The sequence below is a fragment of the Myxocyprinus asiaticus genome, chromosome 5 (assembly GCF_019703515.2).
Source record: "Myxocyprinus asiaticus isolate MX2 ecotype Aquarium Trade chromosome 5, UBuf_Myxa_2, whole genome shotgun sequence".
NCBI classification, from domain to species: Eukaryota; Metazoa; Chordata; class Actinopteri; order Cypriniformes; family Catostomidae; genus Myxocyprinus; species Myxocyprinus asiaticus.
In genome coordinates, this window is record NC_059348.1 from 49348776 (window position 1) to 49369217 (window position 20442).

General features: G+C 37.0%; 2 protein-coding genes across 4 annotated transcripts; one reads left to right on the forward strand and one right to left on the reverse strand.

The window, feature by feature from the left end:
• The first annotated feature begins 351 nt into the window (after positions 1–351).
• LOC127441104 (secretogranin-2-like) lies at positions 352–3442 on the forward strand. The gene is made up of 2 exons (XM_051698292.1): positions 352–476; positions 1132–3442. The coding sequence occupies exon 2, from the start codon at positions 1140–1142 to the stop codon at positions 2901–2903; it is 1764 nt and encodes a 587-aa protein (XP_051554252.1). The 5' UTR covers positions 352–476; positions 1132–1139; the 3' UTR covers positions 2904–3442.
• Positions 3443–4057: 615 nt separating this feature from the next.
• Positions 4058–19752, reverse strand: LOC127441116 (AP-1 complex subunit sigma-3-like). 3 transcript variants are annotated; one of them, XM_051698325.1, is made up of 6 exons: positions 19286–19637; positions 17964–18084; positions 13896–14074; positions 10350–10458; positions 7544–7681; positions 4058–4866 (listed from the first exon to the last, which is right to left on the reverse strand). In XM_051698325.1, the coding sequence occupies exons 3-6, from the start codon at positions 14072–14074 to the stop codon at positions 4831–4833; spliced, it is 462 nt and encodes a 153-aa protein (XP_051554285.1). In that variant the 5' UTR covers positions 17964–18084; positions 19286–19637; the 3' UTR covers positions 4058–4830. The 3 variants fall into 3 exon arrangements, with proteins under 3 accessions (XP_051554285.1, XP_051554283.1, XP_051554284.1); XM_051698323.1 differs by lacking the exons at positions 17964–18084; positions 19286–19637 and adding an exon at positions 19647–19752; XM_051698324.1 differs by lacking the exon at positions 17964–18084.
• Between the last annotated feature and the right edge of the window lie 690 nt (positions 19753–20442).

Sequence of the window (20442 nt, forward strand, 5' to 3'; positions counted from 1 at the left end):
TCCTTATTAATGAAATACAACCTAAAATATAGATCAAGCCATTCATAAGTTTCTCCTCACATATTAACAGTGCAAATTGTTTGGGGGAAAAACACAAACCATTCTGTAAAACCATAAATAATATGCAATCTCCTTCACATGGTATATGCATAATACACATTAGGGTATATGCGTCAAAAGTCAGTTCTGGCATAAAAAGTATGTTATTCATAAAAACAAAAACAAACAAACTAAAAACAAGCGTTCATATAAGAGGTAATATCTGTTTCTCATCACAGATGAACGGTGAATCGTAAACTTCAGTTCGTATGCATGCATAACCTCGGTTTTGCGTGTGCATCGGTGACGCACAGGTCAGGTGGCGCCTCATATAGCGCGGGGAGCTGTCCGGGTGCTGAAACACAAGCGAAGCGCATTGAAACGCACAGAGGACATGCTGTTCACGCTTATTCACATTCTCTGAGCTCTACACAAAGGTACGGCGGCTTATTTTCATATTTAATACTCATAAAAGCATGTTGTGTAAACATGATTGAAATATGATCTAGTCTGCTTTGTGACGATTAAAGAGGTGTGGAGCTTTTTTCCGCTTTTCTATTGCTTGCCTTGTTTAGATCCTACCATTCATCATCAGCGTATCTCATCTCTGGTTTATCTACTCAGTTTGTTTGCGAGACGATCAGTGAAATGTATTCCTGCTAGTCTTATTTTAAATCAAGAAATGTTTTACAAACATATGCTTGATAAACATCAAATAGATCTGTTCTTAGAGATCGGCAGCCACAAGTGAAAGGTTACCTTGACAACAGGCGGTGACTCATCCGGTGCTGTTGTCGTTTAAAAACATGTTATGATCTGACTGATATCATTGCTGCTCTGAGCATCTCTTGAGCTAGGTTCTGGAAACAAATTTTGGGTTGTAAAGCAACTCTTAGAACTGCCTACATAGTTTAAACTAAAAAAGAATTACATTTTTAGATCAAGATTGATTCTATCAAGATTGTGGTTAAACTGCATGCATTTTGTCTTGAAAAGCATAATTTAACATTCACAAAAAAAAAAAGAGAGAGAGAGAGAAGAAAGAGTTGAAATGACCAGGTTTAACTAGTTTTTGTGTTTGTTTATTCCTAGGCAGTACAATGTTGTCACTACCGAAACTGTCTGCTGGAAGGGTGGTGGTCCTTTTTGCTTCCCTCCTCCAAACTCTAACTGTGGAGGGTGCATCCGTGCGGCACCACCACCTGCGAGGCGGCGAACAGGGTGGCTTTCTCTCTCCCAGTGCCGACATGATCAAAGCCCTGGAGTATATCGAAAGCTTGAAGCAGAGAGCCGACGGATCAGAGAGCCCTACTGGGGACTATGATGAGGTGGACAAATTCCGTTTTCTAGTGCAGCTCGCCTCTCTACAGGAAGAGAACGCACCTCAGCGCAAAGACGCGGCACGTTGGCCTGATAACAAGGGGGTGCCACAGTGGGTGCAATCTTTGCTTCGGATGCTCGAGCAGGCTGGAGAGAGCCCAGCAAGCCAGCCTGGCAACGAGAGGCGCACTCACAAGAGCAGACGCCCTGTGCCGGACGGGGAGAGCCCTGTTGGAGACTATGGTGGCTTTGTGAAGCCCCACAAGAAGTATCCGTTAATGTTTGAGGATGAGGAGAACGGCAGAGACAACAAGCGTGCAACGGAGGATTTGGATGAGCAGTACACTCCTCAGAGCCTCGCCAACATGCGCTCCATATTCGAAGAGCTTGGTAAACTGTCTGCTGCACAGAATCAGAAGCGAGAGAACCAGGATGAAGAAGATGGCGAGGATGATGACGATCTGTACAGGGTCAGAAATCTGGCGTACGAGGACGTGACTGGAGGGGAGGAGTGGGTGCCACTAGAGGAGCAGATGGAGACGGAGGAAGTTGTTAAAGGAAGCCATGACGAATATGAACGAGGACTAGCAGATAACGGCGAACAGGGTGAGGCCATGGAGAGGCGAGCTGGCCAAGCTGATGAAGATGAGGAGAATCCAGATGATGACACGAAACTCGTGGATTACTACCTGCTGAAGGTCTTGGAGATGACTGACCAAGCACAAAAACGAGACCTGATGGAAGGAAGGAGGCGACTTCAACCCCGACCCTCTCTAATTGACCCTAGGGCTATCAAACAACTGCTGTCGGCTATTTCAGTGAAGCTCCAGGTGCCTCCTGAAGACCTGGTTGGAATGCTGTTCATGGAGGAAACCAGAAAACAACAGCGCCTTCCTGAGACACCACTGGCTAGGAAGCCCAGCCAACCTCGGTATAAGAGCCGAGTCATCAAGTACTACAACGGCCGACAGCCAGAAGTAACAGTGAGTGACATCCCCCATGACGTCAAGACCGAAGATATCTTAAAAGTCCTTGGGTTGGGGAATCTGGCCAACAAGAATGCAAAATTTTCTCTCCTTAAGCAAAGACCGTACAAAACACCCATGGCAAATTACTTCAACCCAAGCGGAAGACGGGGAAACTTGTTGTTGTCCGAGTTAAACAAAGCTCCAAGCAAAAGAAAAGATGATTATGATGATGATGATGCAGTAGACGAGGACGAAGAATCGACATTCCTTGCTGCCAAACTCCTGACCGAGTACCCCGACAACAGCTCGAGCAACCGCAAACGAGCCATCGATTCCACCACAAACAGACAGCTGCCTTATGAGTTATACGAGGAGGCCATGAAAGATTTCTTCAATCAGGTTGATAATGGGAAAAGCACACCCACCAAAAGAGACACCCAAGGGAAAGAGGAGCCAGAGGCACCCCAGAAACCGCCCACTCAAGATTCAGCACCAAAGCCCGTAGACCAAACCTCTGCTGTGTCCAATACAGAAGATGGTAAAGAGTATCATGGGAAAATGGTTGCAGGAATGTGAAGGGTTATATTTTCCCCCACCCGTATCCCGACAAGTCCCGCCACCTTTACCTTGTATCTCTTTGATATGGTTGCTACGGCTATATGAACAACTTCTGAACAGTCCAAATCACAAACTGCTTGTAAGAAGCCCCTACTAGCCAATATTGCTGCAAAAGGGACTTGTTGGAATACGGATGGAGACCAAAAATAAAGCTTAGCCGTGGGACATGCCTATATCTCCTCAAAAGTAACCAATGTTTAAAGTGCTTTAGCTTTCTTGGAATTCTATATGATGTAAATATATATATGGTATATCATTGTGCTGGACTTTTAAGTGTTGTTTATGAATTGGTGGTCCTCGAAATGTTTTCTTGTTCCTTTCATTGGTCTCAAGAGAATGTTCCGGTGTAGTCGTAGGACTCCGCTTGCTGCAATCTTTACAGGCTATTTAATTATTAAACCAATAAAGATGGATGTAATTCTCATTTATAAATCATTTTGTACATGTTCTAAAGTGTGAGAAGAGAAACATGAATAAAGCATTACCGTATTATTTTTTCTCTTGCTGTATTGTGCTTCCTTTTTACACAGACCTATTCATAATTTAAAACAAAAGTGTGCCAAATTACAACTTAAGAAACTTAAAGCTTATCTGGACTGAGATTAATCATTTTACATACATTAGACATAGAAAATATTTTATAAAATATATTTTTTTTTATATAGTTGTTGCCATATATGTAATGTATCCAGACTTTTTAAATAAAATAAGTGTATTATTATTTTAAGAGATATTAAGAGATAGTTAAAATGATAGTTCACACAAATATGAAAATTTTCCATGCTACAGACAGCATGGAAAAAAAGGAGATTTAAAGCAGAATTACAGCAGTCACCATTCACTTTCACTGTCTGGAAAAAAGTTGCAATGAAAGTGAATGGTAAATAAAACTAACATATTTTGTGTTCCACAGAGGAAAGAAAGTTATACAGGTTTGGAACAACATTAGGGTGAGTAAATGACCAAATTGCTTTTTTTTTGTTTTTTTACCTGGATGAGTTTGGCAGAAAATGTTCATCCTCTGGAAGGAAGAACAGACTTTAAGTCTTTTCAGCACATAGGACACATCTCATTACAGAGGAAATTGAGACAAAAACTTGACTAAGGCTAAATCATATCAAAACTATTTTTTAATAAAGACAATATCAACAAAGTGTGCTCACAAAGCATTGTTAATATTCCTTCAAAAAGATACATATTATTTTCTCTTCTTCAGTCTCCTGAGACATGCAACATGTTCAATAACATGAAAAGGCATTTCAAATAAACGGATTCAATGTTACTGCAAACAGATCATTGTATTAAATGATTTTGGTTTAGAAATGTAAAGGGATAGTTCCCCTAAATATTACATTCTGTCATCATTTACTCATCCTCATGTTGTCCCAAACTGATATGATCAAAAACAACAGCCCGCCCCCCCCCCCATTAGTCAGAATGGTTAGTTACAATTCATTTTCACTGCATCTTTTTTCCATACAATGAAACTGAGGCTAACATAGTCATGCAGGTTTGGAACAACATGTGGGTAGGAAAACGATGACCGAATTTTCATTTTTGGGTGAACTTTCCCTTAAATTTTATCAGTTAAATCTACATGTATGCTTGAGTTATCATTATTGAAATTCAGCATTACATTTATTTCAAATAATATAATTCAAAAATTCCTTTACAACCCTGATTCAGTTATATTAAAATTGAATGGGCTGTGAAAGATGTTTAAATCAGCATTGAAAAAAAAAAAAAGTTCTTATGTAGCCTTCATGGATAAAGTCTGAACAGTAGCTTCTTGCAATGAAAAAGCGTTTCCTGAACGAGGGACACAACCTACACTGTGGAGGCAGAATTCTTTCCCTGTTGTCACCTTGCATCACGTCTGCTGTTGTTAGAAGGCTGGCTTGCTCATGTATTCTTCCATTGTCTAAAGAGAAGACAACAGTGCAAAGCTGATCAGCCCTTTAAAGAACTTGAAATAACATGTTCCTTGTTGTTGGTCAACAGAAGCTACTTTGAAACTGTAGCTTGTCAAGCTATAATCTATTTATCATTTAAAGTAGTTCAACTGCAGTCAAGTCTAAAATAGTTGAACTTTAAAGTAGTTTAACTACCTTTTTTAAAGAGTAGCAGCACTACATGCTTCTAATATAAAGCAACTTACTGCAGTACATTAACTGTCTTAGGTCAGTTAGGATCACTACTTTATTTTAATAATGTGAAATGTCAGAATAATAGTAGAGAGAATGATTTATTTCAGCTTTTATTTATTTCATCACATTCCCAGTGGGTCAGAAGTTTACATATACTTTGTTAGTATTTGGTAGCATTGCCTTTAAATTGTTTAACTTGGGTCAAACATTTTGGGTAGCCTTCCACAAGCTTCTCACAATAAGTTGCTGGAATTTTGGCCCATTCCTCCAGACAGAACTGGTGTAACTGAATCAGGTTTGTAGGCCTCCTTGCTTACACACGCTTTTTCAGTTCTGCCCACAAATGTTCTATTGGATTAAGGTCAGGGCTTTGTGATGGCCACTCCAATACCTTGACTTTGTTGTCCTTAAGCCATTTTGCCACAACTTTGGGGGTATGCTTGGGGTCATTGTCCATTTGGAAGACCCATTTGCAAGCAAGTTTTAACTTACTGGCTGAAGTCTTGAGATGTTGCTTCAATATATCAACATAATTTTCCTTCCTCATGAGGCCATCTATTTTGTGAAGTGCAACAGTCCCTCCTGAATCAAAGCACCCTCACAACATGATGCCCCCATGCTTCATGGTTGGGATTGTGTTCTTCGGCTTGCAAGCCTCACCCTTTTTCCTCCAAACATAACGATGGTCATTTTGGCCAAACAGTTAAATTTTTGTTTCATTAGACGAGGGCATTTCTCCAAAAAGTAAGATCTTTGTCCTCATTTGCACTTGCAAACTGGAGTCTGGCTTTTTTATGGCAGTTCTGGAGCATTGGCTTCTTCCTTGCTGAGCAGCCTTTCAGGTTATGTTGATATAGGACTCGTTTTACTGTGGATATAGATACTTGTCTAACTGTTTCCTCCAGCATCTTCACAAGGTCCTTTACTGTTGTTCTGGGATTGATTTGCACTTTTCGTACCAAACTATGTTCATCTCTTGGAGACAGAATGAATCTCCTTCCTGAGCGGTATGATGGCTGCGTGGTCCCATGGTGTTTATACTTGCATACTATTGTTTGTACAGATAAACGTAGTACCTTCAGGCATTTGGAAATTGCTCCCAAGGATGAACCAGACTTGTGGAGGCCCACAAATGTTTTTCTGAGGTCTTAGCTGATTTCTTTTGATTTTCTCATGATGTCAAGCAAAGAGGCACTGAGTTTGAAGGTAGGCCTTAAACTACATCCACAGGTACACCTCCAATTCAGTACACCACCTATCAGAAGCTAACTGGCTAATTGCCTAAAGGCTTGACATCATTTTCTGGAATCTTCCAAGCTGCTTAAAGGCACAGTTAGCTTAGTGTATGTAAACCTCTAACCCACTGGAATTGTGATATAGTCAATTCAAAGTGAAACAATCTGTCTGTAAACAATTGTTGGAAAAATGACTTGTGTCATGCACAAAACAACTTGCCAAAACTAATATATATATATATATATATATATATATATATATATATATATATATATATATATATATATATATATATCACACACACACACACACACACACACACATACATACACACACACAATATAATTTTTTATAAATGAAGAAAAATATGCTGCTTAAGTGTTTGCACAGGGACTTGTTCATAAATGAACCATCTGAATTAACCGATTCACTAAAAAAAATCAGATTTCCCAATGTTGTATATTAGAGAGAGTGAAAATTTTAGCCAAGCATGTTTGATATCTCAGTTCATTTTGTGAACCTTGTGATCTAAACGGTGTGTTTTTTACAGTTTTGTCACGATAGACCACTATTCAGAAAAAATTGATTGTTACTAACATAGTTATTCAGTAGCATTGCTACTGTTAGTTAGTTACTTCCCAAAACCGGTGCTCTTTCTTTCAAATATACTTTATTAAGGAGCAGTGAAGAATGTACGGACTGTGACCTGGTACTTATCAGTGAACCAGACAAATTATATAATGTGCTATACAGGTGTTAATGTGGTCTCATTTATATGAGGCATGCTGCGAAAGCTGCCATTTAGCAGTACTAATCTGTAAAACCACTCTCTCACACTTTCCATCCCTTTATTTCTCTCTCTCTCCCTTTTTCGTCTCCAAATCAATAATGTTTCATGAAGGTGATGGCCAAAGTGGAGCTTTGTATCCAATCATCTGTGGGTTCTTTACCCAAGTAGGACATTCTGAAATGTTTGGCTCAGAAATGAGGATGAAGATAGGTCTGAAGTCATAGTAATGAATTAATGCTTTTAAAACATCAAAATAACTGCCCTTTCTAGGTCATTTTAATGATTTTTTTTTATTCATTTAAACTGAATATAGTTTGGCTTTCTCAAAATATAATTTGAGACAGGATACACATCTACAATCCCTAAAAATGGCACTTAGGTAGGTTTGTCCAATATGGAGCACCAGAGTGAAGTGAGTGTCTGACCTCTTGCAGCATATCTGATGCCTCTATAGACTTCGCAATAGACTGTTTGGACGTCTCCTGGATCTCACCACCCATCAGAAACTCATCCAGGATGAAATATGCCTTCTCAAAGTTAAAGATGATGTCTAGCTCACATACCTAAGGCAGAAAGTGGAAAGATTACTGATGAAAAAAAATAATCATTGAGCAAAAATGAAATTTGCTTTAGAAAGGTCTGATTGTTTAATATTGTTTAAAGGAATAGTTCCCTAAAAATGAAAACTCTCTCATCATTTACAGGTGCATCTCAATAAATTAGAATGTTGTGGAAAAGTTCATTTATTTCAGAAATTCAACTCAAATTGTGAAACTCGTGTATTAAATAAATTCAGTGCACACAGACTGAAGTAGTTTAAGTCTTTGGTTCTTTTAATTGTGATGATTTTGGCTCACATTTAACAAAAACCCACCAATTCACTATCTTAAAAAATTAGAATACATCATAAGACCAATAAAAAAAACATTTTTAGTGAATTGTTGGCCTTCTGGAAAGTATGTTCATTTACTGTATATGTACTCAATACTTGGTAGGGGCTCCTATTGCTTTAATTACTGCCTCAATTCGGCGTGGCATGGAGGTGATCAGTTTGTGGCACTGCCGAGGTGGTATGGAAGCCCAGGTTTCTTTGACAGTGGCCTTCAGCTCATCTGCATTTTTTGGTCTCTTGTTTCTTATTTTCCTCTTGACAATACCCCATAGATTCTCTATGGGGTTCAGGTCTGGTGAGTTTGCTGGCCAGTCAAGCACACCAACACCATGGTCATTTAACCAACTTTTGGTGCTTTTGGCAGTGTGGGCAGGTGCCAAATCCTGCTGGAAAATGAAATCAGCATCTTTAAAAAGCTGGTCAGCAGAAGGAAGCATGAAGTGCTCCAAAATTTCTTGGTAAACGGGTGCAGTGACTTTGGTTTTCAAAAAACACAATGGACCAACACCAGCAGATGACATTGCACCCCAAATCATCACAGACTGTGGAAACAACACTGGACTTCAAGCAACTTGGGCTATGAGCTTCTCCACCCTTCCTCCAGACTCTAGGACCTTGGTTTCCAAATGAAATACAAAACTTGCTCTCATCTGAAAAGAGGACTTTGGACCACTGGGAAACAGTCCAGATCTTCTTCTCCTTAGCCCAGGTAAGACGCCTCTGACGTTGTCTGTGGTTCAGGAGTGGCTTAACAAGAGGAATACGACAACTGTAGCCAAATTCCTTGACACGTCTGTGTGTGGTGGCTCTTGATGCCTTGACCCCAGCCTCAGTCCATTCCTTGTGAAGTTCACCCAAATTCTTGAATCGATTTTGCTTGACAATCCTCATAAGGCTGCGGTTCTCTCGGTTGGTTGTGCATCTTTTTCTTCCACACTTTTTCCTTCCACTCAACTTTCTGTTAACATGCTTGGATACAGCACTCTGTGAACAGCCAGCTTCTTTGGCAATGAATGTTTGTGGCTTACCCTCCTTGTGAAGGGTGTCAATGATTGTCTTCTGGACAACTGTCAGATCAGCAGTCTTCCCCATAACTGTGTAGCCTAGTGAACCAAACTGAGAGACCATTTTGAAGGCTCAGGAAACCTTTGCAGGTGTTTTGAGTTGATTAGCTGATTGGCATGTCACCATATTCTAACTTTTTGAGATAGTGAATTGGTGGGTTTTTGTTAAATGTGAGCCAAAATCATCACAATTAAAAGAACCAAAGACTTAAACTACTTCAGTCTGTGTGCATTGAATTTAATACATGAGTTTCACAATTTGAGTTGAATTACTGAAATAAATGAACTTTTCCACGACATTCTAATTTATTGAGATGCACCTGTAATCACCCTCAAGTCATGTGTATGACTTTATTTCTTCAGCAGAACACAAACTAAGATTTTATGAAGAATCTCTCAGCTCTGTTGGTCCATACAATGCAAGCGAATGGTGACCAAAACTTTGAAGCTCCAAAAAGCACATTAAGGCAGCATGAAAGTTATCACCATCAAAAACTCATCAAAAGACACCAGCAGTCTCCTTGGCAATCATGATTTCAAGCTCAATTTCACTCCTGCTGCAGCGGCCTCTTGCACTCTGCACATGTGTCAATCACTAGGAAGTGTAATTGAGCTTGAAATCATGATCGTGCCTAGAAACTGCAATGGCAAAATGTACAGTGAAATAGGAGTTACACTTTGGTCTGCTTCAGAAGACATAGATTAAACTACTCAAGTCTTATGAATTACGTTTATGCTGTTTTATATGCATTTTAAAGCTTTGAAGTTTTAGTCACCATTCACTTGCATTGTATGGACCTACAGAGCTGAGATATTCTTTTAAAAACTTTGTGTTCTGCAGAAGTCATACAAATCTGAGATGGCATCAGGGTGAGTGAATGATGAGAGAATTACATTTTTGGGTGAACTAAGCCTTTAATGCCATATCAACACTGTTGACACAGCATTTAATAGGCAAGAACAAGGTGAAATCGATCAATAAATGAAGAATGCAAATAAATGTGAATAGTTAAGAATAAAAAAGGATAAATAAACCAAACAAACAAAAAATCTTCATACAGAAAAATTTAAATCTATAAGATTTTTCAAATGTACTCAAGATCCAAATTCTGAAAGTCTTCCTGATATCACATTACTAAACACATCCTCCAAAGTTCAGAAAGGTCTGTGTAAATGTTCTTTTATTCATAAAAATATAAAAATTCTACAGAAAATATGTAAACTATTTGCTACTGAGCATCTAGTGAAAGATACTGAGAGGGAGAGAATACTAACGTTGCCAAAGTATTTGTCGAGTAGCTCCACATAGCGGTGCAGAATCTCTAAAGCAAGAAGTTCATTGTCCTGGTTTTCCAAACCACAGCAGAAATACAGACTGGCATACCTACAAACACGTGGAAAACATAAATTTTATATAAACATACATTTATCCAGTATGTTTTTATATTCATACAAACAGAAAATCAGTTATGCCCAGCCATGATTAAAGTCATAATCTATGTATTGATTAGATATAATATAAACAGCAGCAATTACATTTGAGTTAATTTGCAAATTGTATATATTATTGTGCATGTAACAGTCATCTAGATTCCGTGTTAAACAACTGTTGGCATAGCAAACTCCATATTTGTAAAGGCCACAATGGGAAAACAACAGGAGAGAACAGAGAAAGAGAGAGAGGTTAAGAGAGGTGTGAAAAATAGATTGAGTTTGTAGATTCACTCACAGAAATATGACAGTTTCAGTTCCTTTCAATAAAGATTTAATGTAGCATAAAATGTATGCTTTGACTAAGAAAACTGTCAAGCAATGAAACATTAAAATTTAGAAGCATAGCTAAAATAATGCTATTTACTCTCTTAACCAATAAAGGTTCTTTGCAGCATCTTAGATTAAAGGAATTTTCCGGGTTCAATACAAGTTAAGCTCATTCGTCAGCATGTGGCATATATTTCAAAAAGCAAAAATCAAGGATACAGTGAGGCACTTTTTGGAGGGTTTAAAAAGGCAGAAATTTGAAGCTTATAATGTTATCAAAGCACTTACATTAAATATTCTGTTAAAACTTGTGTATTATTTAAGCTGTAAAGTTGTTTAAATAATTTTCACGTCGTCTTAGTGTTTTAGGGTTTACGGCGTTACATCGTCATGGCAACAAAGTTGTAAAATTGGATATACAGAAAAGGTTAGGAAGCAAATTTATCACCTTAAAATCATGTTAAGATGTTTACATTTTGTGGCTATACTTTAAAAAAAAAAGTATTTTAACATTAAAGGAATATTCCGGGTTCAATAAAAGTTAAGATCAATCGATAGCATTTGTGGCATAATATAGATTACCACAAAAATTTATTTTGACTCATCCATCCTTTTCTTTAAAAAAGCAAAAATCTGTGTTATAGTGAGGCACTTACAATAGAAGTGAATGGGGGCCAATTGTATAGTCACAAGACACAAGTTTTAACAGAAGATTTTAAGTGCTTTTATAAAATTATAAGCTTAAGATTTCTGACTTTAAACCCTCAAAATATTGGCCACATTCACTTTCATTAAGTGCCTCACTGTAACCTAGATTTTTGCTTTTTTTTTAAAAAGAAGGGGCGAGTCGAAATTCATTTTTTTGGTAATCAATATTATGCCACAAATGCTGTAGATTGAGCTTAACTTGTATTGACCCCGGAATATTCTTTTAAAAAATTGGTCCCTTTCACTTCCATTGTAAGTGTCTCACTTGAACCCAGAATTTTGCTTTTTTGTTTGTAAAAAGGAGGGACGAGACAAAATAAATTTTTGTTGTAATCAACATTATGCCACAAATGCTGTTGACTGACCTTAACTTGTATTGAACCCTGAATATTCCATAAAGCAAAGAACCCCCTTCTTATGCTGTACAGGGTTCTTTATGACAAGGGCTGTGTTCCTTTCAGAAGTGATCATCCCTATGCCCTATTCCCTTTTAAGTCTTTAAAATTAGGAGGTAGACCGATATATCGGTTGAACCAATAAATCGGTGCTGATAGTTGTTTTTTGGAATTATCGGTTATCGACAAACATCTATGCCTATAGTTGCCGCTAGTTTTTTTTATTGTTATTATTCCTCATTTTTTTATTCCTCAACAATAAACATCATCTGGTGAATATATAGGCTATAAAAAGCTTAATTTGGTTAATACTTACATGTAGAGCACTGAAACAGGGCCAAGCCGCTGTCATTTCAAAAGAAAAGTCCCAGTGTATTTTGGGCTTGTTTATAGTTAAAAGTCCCACGCTATGCACAAAATCTTATTTTTACTGGTCATTATTGGGATTTTTGTAGCACAATAAACTGCTTTTTGGATTTTATTCATTTTTGGACTCTTGGGGCCTCAATAGTAACTCATAGTAAAGGAATGTTTTATCATTCTGTAAATCGATTTTAAAAACTATTGGCCATTTAAACGATTATCAGCCTTTTCCATCACCTTTTCGGTATTGGCAAAATCTACTATCAGTCTACCTCTATTAAAAATCCACTGTGAGAGCTTCAGATGGCTGGAAGATGTGGGGCTCAAAAATAACTGTTATTCAGAACTCAAGTCATTTATAATGGGAATTCTGTTTGCAACAAGCCTACAGAATGGCTACTACAATTGCTCTCTGTTTTAAATGCCCTGCGAAAAGCATGGGCATTTCTACGGTTTGGAACACAGTGATGGTTGGACTGCAAAACATTCTTGAGGTTACATTATAGGTTCTTCAGATCAATGTATTGGTTTCTGGGCTCTTTAATGCAACAGTACATAAATGGTTTTCTAAAGAATGTTCTTTGAGGAAGGTTCTCCTGTGACATCAGGCTATACAACACTATTTTGGAAATTATAGTTGAAAACTTCAAGGTTCCTGGTCTTATTGAGCAAGATTCCCCTGTGCATGCTTTTCCAAATAAATAAAAATGTGTGCGTTCATGACCTTTCATCAAAATGTAATAACTTGCTCTGCCTGCCACTGAAACGACTTTCCTTTTCTAAGCCCTATGATTTTTCGATCCCTCCCCTCCAACCACCTGACTACATTCTGATACTGTAGAACGCCTGATTTTAATGATCCAATCAATTCCAGATTAATAAAGTCAAGTGCCATCCCATTTATTTTTTTTTATTTATTTTTTTTTTTGAATATTCTGTTTCACATGGAAAGTCACATTATGGATGTTTGATGACTTCAAAGAGTGTATACTGTAATTTATTAGAAGAGACAATTGAAGGTTTCTAAAACAGATCATGCCAATTCATTTTAATAAATTGCACATATCCTGCTTAGTGTGAGTATATACAGATTCATTTCACACCCTATTCTAGGGTAATAGGGGGCCATTGTATAAGAAACTGACACAAGTTTTCAATGGAAAACAAGGAGTACACAGATAGCCCCATGACATCAACTAATGACATCAGTAATAGCAGAAGAACTCGACTGAACTGGTTTACAAAAAACAGCAGGGACTAGGGCAACAAACTCCATTAGGACTTGAAACCCTTTGCATGTGGTATTTTTAATTAGACCACATAAGACCACACTGACTGTTGACTAGGTGTCTGGTTTGCAAAAATAGAGAGTTTTCTGCTCACACCTTGTGCAGCGATGACTAATGACCAAATGCGAGAGCCTTCCAGCTGCACTTTTAATTAATGCTGAAACAAATGCTCATGGTTTGTTTGAAACCAGCCTGCTCTTTTGCAATATAGTGTAGAACACATATGCAGCCTGTTTTATTTATGGGAAAGTGGTGGAATTTATTTGTCTCAGCTTTGGGACCCTTAAGACGAGTTTCATGCCCACCTCTTATACACAATCTTCAGATCCCTCCAGTGCAGGAAGTTACACATGCGGGGTTTTCGTGCCAACACCATAGTGGTCATGTCCTTCACAATCTTCTTCCTCTCTCTCTCGGGGAGGGGCTGGAACCACTTCTGCAGACGTAACTTCCCCTGGCGACTGAACAGCAACAGGAATTGCATCTATCAGACAAAAAACAGGATATGCATTTTAATTGGATGGCTAATGACAAATTTTTTGGCCCTTTATATTTTAGGGGGTGGGCGTGACAAACTGATCATTGATCCGCGGTGGTAACACTGAAATACAGAACATCCCTGCAGACCCCACAGTGCAGAGGGTCCAAAATAAAACTGAAAGAACATGAATTGACTGTGTGTACACTATGTGTAACCTTTCCACTCTCACATATTAACAAAATCCACATGAGACTGAGAGATAATGAGTCCTGTACGTAAAACTTTTCCATCAATGAACTAATCAGCTCAGAGTAATGATACTACTGAGAATAGAACCACTAAAAACTCATTCTAGTAACTCTTATTCTTCTCACACAGCTACACATCACAGCTGAACAGAGTATTTGTGACGCTTACTTTGTGACTTGTGAGTCACACAAACATGCTATAAAAAGCCTCTTTCACAGGTTATCAGATCACTGGCCACCAACAACAATTATTACACAGAAATGTTAGTCACACCTCTGAGAAAAGATAAAAACTGGAAAGGGTGTTCACTTTAATGGTTGAAATGGATAAAACACGCCACTGCAGAAGTGAGTAATGGCATGTAATGAAGCAAATCAATACACAGACCTTCATAACAATTCAGCAAATAAGGAAATATTAGTTTTTTGAATACAGTATCAGTCGCGTAAAAAACATCACTTAGAACTAGATAAAAAAAAAAAAAAAAAGAGGTGATGGCAGATGTTCGGCTTGGCATACTACTTGTACTATTTTTGCAGTATGCATACATTGCACAGACAGCATGTGAATTTACTGTATGCAGTAACGGATGATATTATTTACCAAAAAATACAGTTCAAACAAACAAACAAAAAAAACTGGACTGGAAAATGCAAAATAACAGTATTTATTTCAGAGAGGATAACTGGACGCCATGCACTTGCTAAATTAAATTTAGCATAATGAGGTCACGTGGCAACAATGACTGTTTGAAATGTTTATCGTTGCATACTGTGTACTGCTTTGCATACTACTTTCTTAAAATGGTAGGTGTTATACAATATGTACTATGCAGTGTGCAGTACACTAATATTTAGCCTGATCTCATGAAAATTACATGACTTTGGAGACATTTTTGCAAAATGATATGACATGGCTCCTTACATATATTGCTGCAGTTCAGAGTTGAAATGTCCACTGAGTGGCACTAAAAGCGAGTAAAATTTTCTCTCAAACAGTTGAGGTTTTTCAAGTTAATGCTCTATTGAGTTTTAAATCAACAAACCCTAACTTTCTGCCCTAAACCTAACCATTAGTGTCATAAAAAGCAAACGCGAGATGAAAAACGCAATTGCTGAAGCAACCATGTCATTTTGTGGTGCTTCTTTGCACCCTGGTCTTTTGCATCGGAAGTGTAACACTCTATCAGATGAGCTGCTATTTTATCACACTTAAACAAGCTTGTAAATGCAGTTGGTTATGTAATGCAAACATTAAAATGCCTTACAAGTCATGCACTATAGTAAAAGAGTATAGATGTCATAAGATAACATTTTGTGAAGAACAGGGCAAAAAGTAAGTGTGAATCCACTAATAATCTGCCGTTTTACTCAAGTGTGATTTGTGTGAAAGTGAATAAAAGTCTTTGTTGCTGTAAAGCTTCTAGTGTTTATTTCACCAGGAAACTGCTGTGATATGTACAATGAGCCACTTAAGAGTCATTTTGCAAAAATGTAGGTAATGTGATGCTTTGAGACAAGGCTGCTAATATTCCAATACATCAGTACACGTGCTTTTGGTCAAGAACACAATGCTGATGGTTCATGACTCGCTCCACATGGGGCTCGAACCTACAACCTTCATGTAAAAAATAACCTTTGTTTCATCAATCATTCATTTTTAACTAGAAGATGAAATGATTACGGAGCATTAATAAGCCTGATACTGCAAGACACTCATTTTGCTCAAAACCACACAGGCACATAGGCAAAAAAAAAAAAAAACCAGGTGGGGAAATGAAAACATCAGCTGCTTCATCGATCAAAGCATGCTGGTGAACTCTTTATTTGCCTCCTCAGTATACTCTGATGAGGGACGAAAGATGGAAACACAAGGAAAAAACAAGGAAACGAGATAGCAAAGCAGATGCAGGACTATTGTGCTCCAGAGGAAAATGAATTTCTCAAGTATTTCTTCAGTGTGGCACACCCATTACACGACAACAGGAAAAGAAAAGAGAAAGGAAATATTGTGCTATAGATATTGATGTTTAGTTTTGAAAGCATCAGATAGAATGGGCTGATAATGATAAAAAAGTCACATACTTTTACCGCAAAATTATGATTTTGAAGGTGTTATGGACTTAAATTATAGCTGCATAACTTCCAGATATTATGCAAATTTAAAAACCATTAAATCATTTACTCACCCTCATGTTGTTCCAAACCCATATGACTTTCTTCACACAAAAGGACACATTAGGTCAGTAGGCTAACATCATTCTGCCTAACATCTCCTTTTGTGTTCCACGGGAAGAAAGTCATACAACAGAATTTTAGATTAAATCTGACCAGAAAATTTTCACGAGATTCAGATTTTTTTCCAAAGAGGCAACTGTACTTAATTTTTTTTTTTTTTTTTAAATCTGTATTATGACACTTACTAAAATTTGCAAAATATGTTGCTAAAAATAAAAAATAAAAAAATATATATATTTTTTGGTGGGTCCATCTTTTTCACTAACTTCTTTCTCTCTCCCACACACAGACATACAAATCTCAGCAGAGGTTTCACTAGGGAAAGGTTAAAATAAATCTTTGTTTCCTCTTGGGTCTGTTCCTGCATTGATTTCTGTAGCTGTGCTTCCAGTTCTGTGAAACTCTGATTTCATTTTCCTTCTATTGTTTTCGTCGACACATCTGTGAGCAGCTACAGCACACAGGAGAAGCAGCTCACAAACACTCACACACCCACTTTACTGCTTTGGTCTAAATGAGATTCCAAAATGTGTTGTCATTTCTAAGATATTAAAAGGGCCACTTCTGCATCATTTATAAACACGATATCAGATAATCAGCAATGTAGGTAAGCGACTACTAATCTGGAGAGATTTTGCATTCACCAAATTGCAACAAAATCTTAGATTAGTTAGCAACACCAAACCTTTCCAATTCATCTCAATACTTCTATTAAAAAATTATATATATATATATATATGTATATATACACACACACACATACACACACTGGCAGCCAAAAGTTTGGAATAATGTACAGATTTTGCTGTTTCGGAAGGAAATTGGTACATTAATTCACCAAAGTGTCATTCAACTGATCTCAAAGTATAGTCAGGACATTACTGATGTAAAAAACAGCACCATCACTATTTGAAAAAAAGTCATTTTTGATCAAATCTAGACAGGCCCCATTTCCAGCAGCCATCACCCCAACACCTTATCCTTGAGTAATCATGCTAAATTGCTAATTTGGTACTAGAAAATCACCTGCCATTATATCAAACACAGTTGAAAGCTATTTGGTTCGTTAAATGAAGTTTAACATTGTCTTTGTGTTTGTTTTTGAGTTGCCATAATATGCAATAGACTGGCATGTCTTAAGGTCAATATTAGGTCAAAAATGGCAAAAAAGAAACAGCTTTCTCTAGAAACTCGTCAGTCAATCATTGTTTTGAGGAATGAATGCTATACAATGCTTGAAATTGCCAGAAAACTGAAGATTTCATACAAAGGTGTACACTACAGTCTTCAAAGACAAAGGACAACTGTCCCTAACAAGGACAGAAAGAGATGTGGAAGGCCAGATGTACAACTAAACAAGAGGATAAGTACATCAGAGTCTCTAGTTTGAGAAATAGATGCCTCACATGTCCTCAGCTGACAGCTTCATTGAATTCTACCCGCTCAACACCAGTTTTATGTACAACAGTAAAGAGAAGACTCAGGGGTGCAGGTCTTATGGGAAGAATTGCAAATAAATAGCCACTTCTGAAACAGAAAAACAAAAAGAAAAAGTTAGAGTGGGCAAAGAAACACAGACATTGGACAACAGATAATTGGAAAAGAGTGTTATGGATCTTAACCCCATTGAGCTTTTGTGGGATCAGCTAGACTGTAAGGTGCGTGAGAAGTGCCCGACAAGACAGCCACATCTATGGCAAGTGCTACAGGAAGTGTGGGGTGAAATGTCACCTGAGTATCTGGACAAACAGCTAGAATGCCAAGGATCTGCAAAGCTGTCATTACTGCACATGGAGGATTTTTTGATGAGAACTCTATTTTTTTTTTTTTCAAATTGTAATAGTAATTTTTCACGTTATTAATGTCCTGACTATATATCTGTGATCAGTTGAATGCCACTTTGGTGAATAAAAGTACTAATTTCTTTCCATAAGAGCAAAATCTGTACATTATTCCAAACATTTGGCCACCAGTGTATATGTACATATATAATTATCAGTAGTTTATTTTATTAATAAAAAAAACATTAAATAACCAGATTTATAATTGTTGTTGTTGTTATATAATATTGTAATTTGCAATATTGTGAAGCAGACTATATTGACACAAAACTCCTATTTAAAAACAAAAATATTCCTTAAAATAATTTATTAATATTAAAAGAGCTTAATATTTATATATTATGTATATAATTATATATAATCATGTATTATGAAAAATATTATTAATATTATTGAATAAAACATGTCATTTTATTAATAGCAAATGTATTGTAAAGGAGTGATTCTCATTCCATCATTTCTACCTCAAAACATTAACCATAAAAATTAGTTTGCATAGGAATAATACATAGACTTGCTTGATTCATAACATTTATATTAGCTATTGTTTTTAAATAGTGTATTAGTATTAAAATATATTAATATAAATCTATTGTATTAATAATAAAAATAAAAAAAAAGATATTACAAAATGTTTAATAGAACACTGTATTTTTTTTAAGTATTGATAGTAATTCCTTCCTCACTCAAACATTAACCAAAAAAGGGAATTTGCACAGGAATAGATGAAGACTTGCTGCAGGTTCACCAGTCAAACTAAACACAGAGTGGAAAACTATCATTTGAACACCAGATAAACGAGTTCACCCGGCCTTACAAATCAAATCACCTAAAACAGGACTTTAGAGACAATACATGTTGTCAAGTTACAAAAGGAATGAACTTACATGTCGCAAAATTGAATAGTCCGACACCCCGATGTCAAAGCAAATCAGCTGACCGGTTTATCCAGGTAGGTCGATATGAAAAAAACACATTTGAACTTCCCCAACATTCTTTCCACTTCTGAATAATTTGTTCAAACTTCAAATAAAACAAGAATATGTGATTTACAGAAAATATAAATGACATTGTTTGCTTTAGTAGCCTAAATCTAAAACAAAAACTAAATTTTTAAAGTCCGCCGATGCAAACGTCCTGAACAGGTGTACGCGCACAGCCTGTTGGGTTAAATTACCACTGTCACCAAAACATGTGATCTAAATGCGTGTTTTAAGGATAGACTGAAGAATATACCGTCAGACCTACCATCTTGAAACATAGAAGTATGAAGATGGGGTGGGGATTAAAAGCCACAAAAGTCCTATTCAGTTCCCGGATGGTAAGTCAAGACAGCCGAACTCACCGATGCCCTTCCCATACTGTGGGAGAGCCGCGCATGCGCAGATCCCCCTGTGCGCCTCCTCTGTCAGACTTCTGATTGGTCACAGCGCTGCACCTGTCTCGAGAAGGGGCGGAGTTACAAAAGCACCCTCCTCACATATTTTCCTTTATGTTACCAAAGTGCGTTTTGTAAATACGGCAGAGATATGGCGTGAACTACCTTTTTGTTTGACAAATCACTTTAAAAACACAAATTAGAGTAATGCTTTCTATTTTGACAGCTATGTTTGACTTCAAACTGATAAATAAAGATCATAAAGTTTATATATATACATATATATAAATTAACCTCTTGATGCAGGAATTTAAAGTAGGAAAAAAGCTTAAAGTTTGAAACAGGAATACATTCATTTCCAATCTTTTTTTACTGATAATATAATAAACACATTTGAGACAGTTACACTTCTGTCTACTGCATTAGTAGATAACAGTAGAGTAGATTTTCCAGAGGTAGGCCTACTTGGTATATCACCACTTTCAGCAGGTATTTTGAATTTATGTTGTTATAAATAAAAACGCAATGAAAGAAGAAAGTCATGTGGAATTATGAGTAAGGATCAAAAGTAATCACTAATGGTGGTTTGAATGTACGTTATTCATTATATTCATTACTCATTATTCTTTGTACCATAAATTGTTAAAAATGGCTTATATATATATA

Excerpts from the sequence above, each read along its gene's own strand:
- LOC127441116 (XM_051698323.1), bottom strand. Across the intron at positions 10,459-13,895 it reads CTGAAGATTGTGTATAAGAG|GTATGCCAGTCTGTATTTCT; the intron begins GTGGGCATGAAA and ends ACGTGTTTGTAG. Across the intron at positions 4,867-7,543 it reads CATCAGATATGCTGCAAGAG|ACAATGGAAGAATACATGAG; the intron begins GTCAGACACTCA and ends TCTTCTCTTTAG.
- LOC127441104 (XM_051698292.1), top strand. The coding sequence starts at position 1,140 with ATGTTGTCACTACCGAAACTGTCTGCTGGAAGGGTGGTGGTCCTTTTT.